The sequence below is a fragment of the Bicyclus anynana genome, chromosome 20, assembly GCF_947172395.1.
Source record: "Bicyclus anynana chromosome 20, ilBicAnyn1.1, whole genome shotgun sequence".
Lineage (NCBI taxonomy): Eukaryota > Metazoa > Arthropoda > Insecta > Lepidoptera > Nymphalidae > Bicyclus > Bicyclus anynana.
This window is the reverse complement of record NC_069102.1, coordinates 12,475,111-12,487,828: the sequence shown is the minus strand read 5'-3', so window position 1 is coordinate 12,487,828 and position 12,718 is coordinate 12,475,111. Positions and strand designations below refer to the sequence as shown.

Below are 12,718 nucleotides of genomic sequence, written 5' to 3'. Positions count from 1 at the left end.
CTCTATCTCTCTCTGTTTAACACGATACTATAGAATGAGAAGGATAGCGGTGAATTTGAAACTTGCACTTGCGAGTTAAACAAAACTTCGTTAGAGAATAGCCGTGCTGGCGATGCTTCTGCGCTCGCCCAAACCCCCCGGTGACGCTGAGGTCCCAATAAGGAGCCTACGGGCACTATCAGAAAAAGAAACTTGTGCCTCTCGGGACGCTCGACAGAAGTAATAACTTAAACCTGCTGCCGTATATATGAGAGGAAGGGATGCCAGACAGAGTGATGCCATAACGCGATACGTTATGAAGCGGTTTATCTCCCATAAGAAGTTATTACTTCAAAAAATCCAGACTACAGCAGGTGGGGATCGAACCAAAATCCTAATAACGTATTTTTTTTGTTGGCGTAACCTGAGATTCGAACCCTGAACCTTATTGACCGTAGCTGAACCAGCTCACTACCAATGAGGCAGTCAAAAGATGTATTTAGCTATAAATTGTATACTAGCGAACGCCAGCGACTTCGTCCGCCCTTAGACCTCCGTAAGTCGGCCCTTTTGCAAAATTCGTCCATAGAGAACGTCTACTAACTGTGAACTACGTAACGTCAAGATGTTATCGATATTCCGTGATGACCTTTCGCATTTAAATATATACTAGTAGACACCGTGCAGTTTCACCCGCGTGGTTCTCGTTACCGTAGAAATTCAGAAATAAAATATAGCCTATAGCCTTCCTCGATAAATGGGCTATCGAATACTGAAAAATGTTTTCAAATTGGACCAGTAGTTCCTGACATTAGCGCGTTCAAGCAAACGAACAAACAAAGTCATCAGCTTTATAACATTAGTATAGATTAAGATAGATAAGCGTGTTCACAAAGTGGATATTATCGATTTCTTAATGTTGATTTCAATAAATGATAACTTTAATGAGATTCGAACCCACTTTTCCGTCCTAAATTATGCAAACACCACCAACTACTGAAAAGTAGCAAGAAGACCTTGAAAGGGAATTCCTAAAAGGCATCTTAAATATTATAACACGTTCGTAAGTGGACGAGACGTCAAAGATACTTTAAATAAAATAGTGGTTGAAACGTTGGATTAATGCTTTTGCCGGACTTTCGTTATTATAAAAAGCTGAAAATATTAAGTATGTCAGCTCACATATAAGATAAGAATTTAAAGGGTCTAGACTCCAGTCCCTCAATTGTCCATGTAGGAGCAAAACCTATTTTTTTTTAATCTACGGTTTATCACTAGATACCCCATTCGTCACCTATATTCCCCAGTCGTCAGCAGCAACCCTAGAGACCCATAAATTTCGATTTAAACATTAGTTTTCGAAGATTTACCACAAGGTGACGAGACGAATATATATCAATCAATGGATTCACCGTGCGGGTGCCAGGTCCATCGCGTGGCAGAGAGAAAAACTCCGAGCAAAGTCCAACACTTGTCACCAAGGGATGTAGGGTTAAGAAATTCCTTGACAATCTATTAACACTCCGGTTGTGTTTTTCTCCCTGCCTAGCCTTTGGTAAGATCCTATTAGAGCAGGTTTGGATACCCGTTCCAATATAGAACTTGCTGCTGTTATGAGGTAGGGTAGAGAGGCAAGGTTTTGCCGGTAATCCTCTTAATTTTTCGTCCTGTAAAAACCAACAAAGTAAGTAATAGAAAACATTAAAAAAACCATGCGTCGCGTCACGCTCGACAGAAATGAAAACTTGAATCTGCTGCCGTATGCGTGAGAGAAACGGAAGCCATACGACAGAGTGGCGCCGTAACGCGTTACGTTACAAAGCGGGTTATCCTCCTATATCAATTGATCATTAATAAAAATGAAATCGCTTGTTGTTTTTAAATATTTATGGCGTGACCAAGAGAATTTAATTTTATATATAGCGACGTAGATAATAGATTAGGTACTTACTAATTAGATACCTAATTGCACCACTCTATAAATGGGCCAATGACATTTTATATCCCACCCTTTCGCATTTAAAAAAAGACTAATGTTTCACCAGAAACGCCACACAACACAAGCACGCATTGCAATCGGACGTTTTTGTTCAAAAAAAAAAAAACAAATCCCCAGCAGGGCGAGCCATTAATAGCCAGCAGTCGGAACTCAAAAGCTATGCCCATGCCCACTCCGGCCCCCGTCATTTTTCGCCACAATAGCTAGCAATACATTCCGTGACTTGGCAGAACTTGAGAACTGCCCCCCCGATCAATACGTGCGCGCAGAGCCATCTAGCTGGCATCGCGCACCCAAATTACAGTTTAATAGTTCATTAGATCCGACAAAAATGGCGGGGACACGCAGTTTAAATTCAGAACGCTATCGATTCGCGGTTCGCCGCGATTGGCAAAAATGGCGCTCACGTTTTAATGGTTATTTAAAATCTGTCGCTGTTATATTTTGCTGGGATGTTTTTTAATTAAGTTATACTGATCTTTATATATTAAAAACGTAAGGTCTGAAATATCGAAAACTGCTTATCGTATAAGCAGGTTGGTAACTTAACTTTAAAGTAAGTAGACGTCCGCTAAGAAACTGATTTTGCGACAGGGCTGGATTAAGGACGTCTAATGTCAACCACTGATGATCAAAGCTCACATGCCTGCAGCCTGCAGCGCTAAAGCTGCATGCAGACCTTATTTGTTCGTCAGTGGCTGACATATGGGCGGAGTAAGAAACCGGCGTCCGTCTATACTATTATTATAAAGAGGTAAAGTTTGTGGTATTGTATAATATCGGAATCTACTGAACGGATTTTGAAAATTCTTTTACCACTAGAGAGCCACTACACTGGTGAAGCCGCAAGGCTTCGGCTAGTATGTAGTATGTATTATCAGTGGCGTGCATTAGGTTGTCGATCAGTGTATGCACCTACATATATTACAACCAAACCACTTAATTAGTGGCTTGAGTTTTTAATCGTACACATCCCAGGACCAGACCCAGGACCAAGAGTCCCGAAGTTACACTGCTAACCACTACAGCAAGGGTATTCAACCTTTTTCTCAAAGGGGCCACAAACACCTGTTAGTCAGTCCTGGATTAGCCTATAAGCTATTTATACAATTGCTTAGAGAATCCCGTCTAGGGCACGGTCGGGAAAAAAAATTATGTTTTCCGGAAAGTTAAAAAAAATGTTAGTCAGGTTATGCCGACCCTGCCTAGCATCGGACATTAGCAGGAGGAACAAAATATACATATTCTATGTACAATACGTACCTAGATGTTATTTTTTTAATTAATTCTTTCTAACTACAATACCTATTTAAGGATAGGCGGGCCCATAGGGCATCAATATACCTTAATCCGGCACTGGTGTAAGATGTTAGTCATGGTTTCGTGGGCCTCAAGAAATAAATAATTTATTTCATAGGTTTTCGCAATAGGGATTATGACAGTTTTTTTAATTGTATACAGAAACCTTGCTAAATTCAGAGTGACATTTTTCATTAGGTCTAGGTTCACGTTTGGCAGTGTTGTTGAGCAGTGATAGCCCAGTGGATATGACCTCTGCCTCCGATTCCGGAGGGTGTGGGTTCGAATCCGGCCCGGGGCATGCACCTCCAACTTTTCAGTTGTGTGCATTTTAAGAAATTAAATATCACGTGTCTCAATCGGTGAAGAAAAACATCGTGAGAAAACCTGCATACCAGAGAATTATCTTCATTCTCTGCGTGTGTGAAGTCTGCCAATCCGCGTTGGGCCAGCGTGGTGGACTATTGGCCTAGCCCCTCTCATTCTGAGAGGAGGCTCGAGCTCAGCAGTGAGCCGAATATGGGTTGATGACTCACGTTTGGACTATTCAGCTTTTAGTGGAGAACACAGAATACATCATCGATAGTTAACAAACTGAAGATAGTAATAGTTTCAACCCACGTCTATTTTCAAATGGGTAAAAAGGTTGGAAATCGCAGCGACATTCAGATTGCAAGGTCTCCCTTAAATAAAATCGTCTGGACCAACTGGAGGCCACTCGATAAAGGGTTGCTGAATAAATGAACATCTGGAGGGTAGTCTGCGCAGAGATATTTTTGTATAACTCAAGGCTTGCATGCTAATTTAAAAATCTTTATAGACTGCAATTCTAAATAAGATTCTACTGTTAAAAGCAATATCACTCAACATTAAGTAAGATATTAAATAGCAGCAGGCGTTATTTAGCGAAAGTCTAACATGAACAATGAATACACCTTAGACCATTAATAACAGGACTTGGTTCGCTAACCGTTACCCCTTTGGCAAAGATCAAAAATCTATGATCTAATGCGTTTATAAAAACTGTTGCTACAGAATCGATGTTTCATTGTTGTAATCGTTTTCGTCGTGTAAGGAGCTCCCTAAAAATGCCGGTTTGTGTAGTTAAATGGCATAAAAACGGCCAAAATCTTGTAGTTTAGTAAAAGATGGAGTAACGTTTCATTTCAAAGTATTTAAACCTTAATTTTATCAAATTTTTAATAAAAACAATTTATAAAAAGAATCGATTCTTTTGACGAAACAGCCAAACATCGATCAGTAATCGAATATTCTATGTATTTAATGTGTGAAAAAAAAATAACGTCCAGTTATTAATAGTCTAAGGTCTGTCTAATACACCAACATTTTGAAAGAAAAATTCCAGCCCCTCCAACTTGAGTTTGGTCTAAAAGGGGGCTACGACGCTGCCATACATGCCTTATCAACGTTTCTTGCTGTGGCGTGGTTTTGTGATGTGATCCTTACAGTTGACCTCAGGAAAGCTTTTGACTGACTGAAGCAAAATTAGAAACCCCCAATTCTTTGACAATCTTTCAGGTATATCGCACAAAATTAAATTTTATATTACTTTTGGTTTTTAGCAAATTCAAAAAAGATTTTCATTGATCAAGTAAGATTGAAATTGTCAATATTCGTCGATGTAACAATATGCGATATTACATAGGTAGGTAGTAAAACTGGACCGCAATCTAATGAAATGTAAATGTTTACAGTAAAAAGTTAATTTCCTCAATTTTACGTATCGGACATACAATTCTAATCGAGCAGTTCACCGAAGCAGCGGTTCCAATGATTGGGCCGTGAATCATTCAGATTGTAACACGAGGGGTAACAGGGGGAGGTCGTTTGGGCCCAATGTATACCGTCCAGACGAGGTTGTCAATTATTAATCTATATGGAAAGGTTTTAAAATTTTAAGGTATTCACCGTTACTTTATCCAAATTGCTTTAAATATGTTATGTATATTATAATAATAATACAATATCTGCCATGACTACCATATGATAAAGGAATAGGGATGATGACAGTGTTTTTAATTATATAGTAATGCAATTTTCTAAAAGTAACAGGATATCTGCGATCATTACTTTCGGAGCTACAGAGATTTAAAGGGTCAGATTTGCGGCACTGCCACGGATCCCTGAAAAACGCTCCATACAAAATGGCACGAATTAGTGACGTCGTTGGCTCGCTAATCGTTAGATTTGTATGGGCGTTCAAACAAAATTATAAAATTATATCTCTGTTATTTGTGCGTTTATGTTAATAGTTCATAATATGTTGAAACATGTCACGTTTAATGTAAGGAAGCTAAAAAATTAAAAATGTAAAAAAAAATATCTAATTACGATAAAAGAATTTTAGTAGATTTTGAAATTTTATAAGCTTACTAGCGGACGCCCGCGACTTCGTCCGCGTAAATTTCGATGTCAACTTTACGACTACCCCTACCCCTACCCTACCACTACCCCAACCCTACCCTACCCAACCCCTACATCTACCCTACCCCTACCCTACCCCAAACCAACCCCTACCCTACCCCTCCCTTACCTACACCCTACCCCCATCCTACCCCTACCCTCCCCATACCCTATCCCTTTCCTACCCCTATCCCACCCGTACCCCTACCACTTCCCTATCCTACCCCTTCCCTACCACTTCCCTATCCTACCCGTACCTCTACCCTACCACTACCCTACCTCTACCCCTACCCTACCACTACCCTAACCCGGCCCTAAACCTACCCTACCCCTACACTACCCCTACGCTTCCCTACCCGTACCCTACCCTACCCTGTAACTTCTCTATTTTACTCCTACCCTTAGCAAAATCGGTCCAGTCCTTCGAGAGTGGTGGTATGACCAAGAGAAATAAAGACTTCTATGCTAATAATATAAAGAGGTAAAGTTCGTGTGGTTGTAGGAGGTAATCTCTGGATCTACTGGACCGATTTGGAAAATTATTTTACCAATAGAAAGCTACGTTATTTGCGAGTGTCATAGGCTATGTTTGATCCCCATATTCACACGGGAACGGGAACTATGTAAATAAAAGTGCCGGGCGTCATATAGCGGAATTTCTGCGTCTTTTAGAAATTTTGTATTATCTCCGAAATTATTTAACTAATTAACATACTGTAAAGGGCAAATCTTATCTCCATAATATCCTCGTGATTATTAAATAATTTATTTTAATAACGTTTAAAGTTTAGTTGTATAAATAATGACGTAAACCTAAGTATATAAAATTAATATTTTTTAAAACACAAAAGGTACTATATCTGCTAATATATAGAAGATAGATATATGGTGTCGCGGACTTTTTTGTAGAACTTTTAAAGATACATAAAGTCTCCATACATTAATTTCAATTTTACACAATAGTTAAGGCAGCGCATGCGAATAAGTCTGTTTAAGAGGATTTTCAGTCCGACCTGTATGACAAAAACTGTGATAACTCGGCTAATATATGTGGTACCAATATAAAATATAGCCTATAGCACTCCCCGATAATGTAGCATTCTACTGGTAAAAGAATTTTTGAAATCGGACCAGTAGTTCCGAAGATTACCCCATTTAAAAAATGTGACAAACTTACAAACTTACAAACTTTACCTCTTTATAATATTATAGTATAGATGACAAAAACTGTGATAACTCGGCTAATATATGTGGTACCAATATAAAATATAGCCTATAGCACTCCCCGATAATGTAGCATTCTACTGGTAAAAGAATTTTTGAAATCGGACCAGTAGTTCCGAAGATTACCCCATTTAAAAAATGTGACAAACTTACAAACTTACAAACTTTACCTCTTTATAATATTAGTATAGATTTCTTTTGCAACTATTAAGCCAATCTTTGTTTTTTACATATGAATTACTTAAAATTGACCTTATTTACCCGAATGTCTCGTAAAAATCAATAATATTCAAACCTAGTCATCATCCCCATTGATGATGTTACCGATAACGACAAGGACTGGTGGTGTAACGATTTGAGCGCGCGATTACTCTTTTCGTAACGCGATCACCTGCTTACTGCCCAAGGTTTTCAATGTTTAATGCCCTAAACCAGAATTCTAACCCAGTACCTCATAACCCCAAGCCCATTACCACGGTACCAACAGGGCAATTAAAATTGGTTCAGTAGGTATTGTTTGCGGATCACCAAAGCATAACACAGATCAGCTGAGTGACACGTAATTTGTATTATTATTACGTAGCTATACGTAGAGCGCATTCCGTCCGAGACGCGGCGCGCGGAATCCAGCCGCTGCAGCGCTGCATGGGTTACTTTCGTTGTTCATTTCGTTTTCCTTTTAATTCAACCGCTAAAATGTATAGTTAGAATGTAATGTAAGTGTATACGACTTAGAAATCTGTTTCTTCTAAGTCATGGTAGGTAGTTGGTTGCCCTAATGAAGTTATAGGAGTAACCTACGGCGGCCTTTTGACGGCCTCCGTGGCGCAGTGGTATGCGCGGTGGATTTACAAGACGGAGGCCCTGGATTCGATCCTCGGCTGGGCAGATTGAGATTTTCTTAATTTGTCCAGGTCTGGCTGGTGGGAGGCTTCGGCCGTGGCTAGTTACCACCCTACCGGCAAAGACGTACCGCCATCGATTTAGCGTTCCGGTAAGATGCCGTGTAGAAACCGAAAGGGGTGTGGATTTTCATCCTCCTCCTAACAAGTTAGCCCGCTTCCATCTTAGACTGCATCATCACTTACCATTAGGTGAGATTGTAGTCAAGGGATAACTTGTAAAAAATAAAAAAAAAAACCTATTGCAACTTTAATTCAATATCTCAAAAAACACTATTTTACAGGAGGCAGGGGCGTAGCTACCGCCGTATCAATGACTTGCTGACGTTCACACGCGTGGTTCCTGTACCCGTAGGAGTACAGAGATAATATACAGCCTTGCTCGATAAATGGGCTATCTAACACTGAAAGAATTATTCAAATCGGACCAGTAGTTCCTGAGATTAGCACGTTCAAGCGAACAGACTCAGAGCTTTATAATATTAGTATAGATTAGTATATACGGGGCCCCGGACTACAGGGGCCCCTTATGTGAGAAAATTTGTAAAATATTATCCACAACATCTCGTACCTAACTAATACTCCCTAATACGAGTATGTTACTAATTTTACTTTATAGTGAACGACGAGTTAGGGATTAATCAAAAACTAAACAGGTTTTTCGGGATTTACGCCACTGCCATCAACATCATGCCAACCGATGGACGTCCACTGCAGGACATTGGCCTATTGTAGGGACTTCCAAACATCACGATACTGAGCTGCCTGCATCCAGCGGATACCTGCGACTCGTTTGATGTAGTCAGCCCACCTGGTGGAGGGTCGACCAACACTGCGCTTTCTGGTGCAGGGTCGCCATTCCAGCACCTTGGAACCCCAACGGCCATCAACTCTTCGAGCTATGTGCTCCGCCCATTGCCTCTTCAGCTTTGCGACACGTTGAGCTAAGTCGATGACTCTAATTCTTCTACGGATCTCCTCATTTCTGATTCGATCACACAGAGATACTACTAACATAGCTCGTTCCATCGCCTGCTGTGTGGCTCTGAGCTTTCTTATGAGACCCATAGTTAGCGACCAAGTCTATTCGAAGACTTTTGTCTTCAGGCACTGATAGGAGGCTATTTATTAAATTTGAAATTTTTTTAATTTTTTTAGCGGCGTACCTTTATGGATGCAAAGTGTTAAAATACGCATACCTACCTGAGGACGCATTACGAAACTAAAGAGTAAAGACGTACCGCCAAGCGATAACCTTCCGGTATGATACCGAGTAGAAACCGTCAGAGGTATGGATAGAATTGCAATTCATAGACTATGTAGAGGCACCCCCAGGGGATCATTCAGCCGCTGAGTGTCTTTTTAACCTCTATTTGTTTAAAAATTTGACAATCAGCGGGTGAATGCTTCCCTGGGGGTTCCCTTACAACGTCTATGAATAGCACTGTTAGACTGCGTCGTCACTTATGCCTAGGTTGGACTACTTTAGTATTTTAGTCGAGTACGAACAATTTTTGGATTCACTTCCCAATGTGTGGGAAGTGAATCCAAAAATTGTTCGCACTCCACTGAAATACTAAAGTAGTCTGTACGGCCTCTTATAAACAGATGAGTCTCGCAGTCAAGGACTAATTTAATTTTGAATACTTTTTTTTTACACGTTTGCCCTGCTTACCTGGTGCTAAGTGATGATGCAATCTAAGATGGGAAGGTAGCCAATTTATTAGGAGGATGAAAATTCACGGCTTCTACACGACATCGTACTGGAACGCTAAATCGCTTGGCGGTCTTTACCGGTAGGGTGGTAACTAGCCACGGCCGAAGCCTCCCACTAGCCAGACCTTTAAGAAATCAGCCCAGCCGGGGATCGAGCCCAGAACCTCCGTCTTGTAAAATACCACGCATTCCACTGCGCCACGGAGGCCGTCAAACATTTTTTTATTTAATGACATGAAGACACTTAGGAAGCTGTGATGCTTTAACTAAAGCCGTCTAAATCATTAAGTTTTAGGATTTTCAGACAATTCTTTCCAGTTCTTTTAGAAACGAATTAAATTTATACGCCACTAGCGTGGCACCGCCTTCAAAGTGATCAGAAGGTAGCACATACGATGTTATTTTCGCTTTTTTGTTTATTTTTGTGAATTTGATGGTGGTCGAAGTTTTTTGTTAGAAAGATCTTATATTTTACCAATTTGCTGTCATGCTTGTTGCTTGATGATATACATGAAAAATCAGAGATTTTAAGTACTTACATACTAAGAAAGAGAGTTCTGAGTTAATCTGCTGACAAACGGACAGACAGACTGGTTAACTGCGGAACCCTAAAAACAATGCAACATGCAAAAACTTGACGTAGACAATTTTTTCCTTTGTTTCGGTGCAAGATGTCGTTTATTTATACCTATTAAGTTTATTTTTGTACCTACAAGCTTTTTATTAGGTAGGTCAGTAACTCAGTAAGTAGCTATATGTACTTATATTGATCATAAGTATAACTAGGATGACTTCGTAATTTGCACAGAATATTGGTTATTAAATCAAAATCAAAATCAAAAATTCATTTATTTCAAGTAGGCTCAGTATACAAGCACTTTTGATACGTCAGTTGACTAATTGTAAAGATTCTACCACCGGTTCGGAAGGCAGATTCTGCTGAGAAGAAACCGGCAAGAAACTCAACAGTTGCTCTTTTAAAAAAATCATACAATAATATTATAATTACAATTGATGACAACATTACAATTAGCATAACTCTTCGAATATTTTTCCACTAGCAAAACTAAGCTGAGCTCGAGTCCCCTCTCAGAATGTCAGGAGTTAGGCCAATAGTTCACCACACTGGCCCAATGCGGATGGGCAGACTACTGAGAGAGACTACTATTGAGAGGAGACTCGAGCTCAGCAGTGAGCCAAATATGAATTATGATCATGAAAACTAAGCTAAATATACAATTTTTTTTTTATATTGCTACCTACCTATGTATATAACGAGTATTTAAGTATATACCTACATTTGTAAATCTCTAATCCTTAAATAGTAAGAAGTAATAAACAATAAACAGCAAAGAAGCGCTGTTTACCTGCGTGATGCACTGGACAGCGCGCACTACCTGCTGAACAAACACCACCGCAATATTACATTAGCTCAAAAAAAATTATAAACAAATAAAGGTCATTGTACGTTCTTGACAATCCAGCCGCTGAAGCGCTGCATCGTCGAATCTCAGCTGTGCGTCGGCCACCTGACGTCGCGGTCCCCCTCCCCGCGCCGCCGCCGCCCGCCCCCCTTCGCCATCAGCTGTTAATGTAACCCCCACCCGCCTTTCCCCTTCGTTTGTGTAATGTGAGGAGGTAAGACCCGAATGGATTAGGATCCTGCTTTTTGTGCCATTATTTTTTATGTCAACTCGAAATGTATTGTGCCATTACAGTTTCTTACCTACTAGAGCTCGAAAGAGTATCATGATACGACGCATAAAATGAAATCAAACGGGAAGCAAATAACTAATACCAAGAAAAACATGAAATTATAAATGTATCACGCCGCGGTCATAATTTTCAGATAACTACCGTATGGTTATCTGCGAACGTCTGATCGGCATTAAGTTATAACGAACGATATGGAAAGGCGGTCGATTTTATGCGTAATTTCAGCATCGAAGAACAAAACAAAAATGTCAACTTTTAATAATATATCGCACATTATGCCTGCCAAATGAATAATTTATCGGAGTGTGTCGATTTAGGGCGCGCATCCCCGCGGGGGGCACTCCCCCGGGTGCGGGAGGGGCATCGCCGAGGGGCGAGGGGGCGGTGGGGCGGCCGCACGTCAGTCAGTCCGCGCCGAGCGGCCGAGCGAGCGTCATGTCGACGTGTGCGCCGCGCGCGTGCTGTCGGCCGCGCGCCCCGCCGACTCTTCTCGACATCACGGCGAAGATAGTCGCGTCCGCGATCCCCTTCCAGCGCATCGAGGAACGCTATGAGCGTATCCCGGAGCCGGTGCAGCGGCGCGTCGTGTACTGGTCGTTCCCGCGGGACGAGCGCGACATATGCATGTACTCGTCGCTGGCGCGCGCGCCGCCCGACGACCACCGCAGCCTCGCCTTCTGCCGCGGCCTCAAGCTGCTGGAAGCCGGCTGTGTGGAGAGCGTGCTGCAAGTCGGTGAGTGCCAGCGCGCACGCGCCTGTTTACTAATACGCGCCTCGCCCACCCGAGCCGTATAAATAAAAACCTCGACGTGTGCGATCGATACGGCTCCTAGCGGGAATTATTCATGCGTCGACCGAGATTAGGGCTCCGGAGGCGAGTTCCGCTGACCGCGAGCTCTAGCGATCGGCTCGATTACCTGCGGAACTCGTCGGAGCGGTCTGCCCTCTGCGGCGCAGGAAATCACGGCGAGCGTTTAATCGGAATTCATTAACTCGAGTGCTCTGTCTCGCGAATGCACCGGTTAACTTCCTCCGATCGGCGCGATTCGAAATTCGAATCTACTTTCACGACACGCTCGTGAAATTCGGCTACGATTACCATAACTGGATGTCCCGTTACGTAGGGAATTACACAACTGGATTCTGCCGGGCGCAGGCTCGGGCCCATTAGCTCACAGACGCAGTTGTTAATGTCCCCGCAGTGACTAACGGACGCGAATAAACAATATTAATTGCCGGTTTTATTTCCATAGGGTCAGGCCATGCCCGGCTTTAATGCGGCGGGCGTGGGAGGACCGCGTTACATATTCATTTGTGCTTATCTGGCATCAAGATGGCGATTACTGGTCATTTGTGGCCGTTTCGGGCGGCGGACGCCACATTTGGCCGTAACGTCGGCTCCGTAAGCCCCTAATGCGATAGGAGTTATGGAACACCGCAGTGTCTCGTTTTAGGCTGG

General features: G+C 41.9%; 1 protein-coding gene across 1 annotated transcript in view; it reads left to right on the top strand.

Annotated features, from left to right (window-relative positions):
- Window positions 1–11,650: 11,650 nt before the first annotated feature.
- LOC112047665 (zinc finger SWIM domain-containing protein 4) overlaps window positions 11,651–12,718 on the top strand; it is a 100,905-nt gene continuing 99,837 nt past the window's right edge. Inside the window, exon 1 of the mRNA XM_052887670.1 lies at window positions 11,651–11,992. Coding sequence (XP_052743630.1) covers window positions 11,695–11,992 — 298 coding nt within the window. The 5' untranslated portion in view covers window positions 11,651–11,694. The remainder of the gene's footprint in view (window positions 11,993–12,718) is intronic.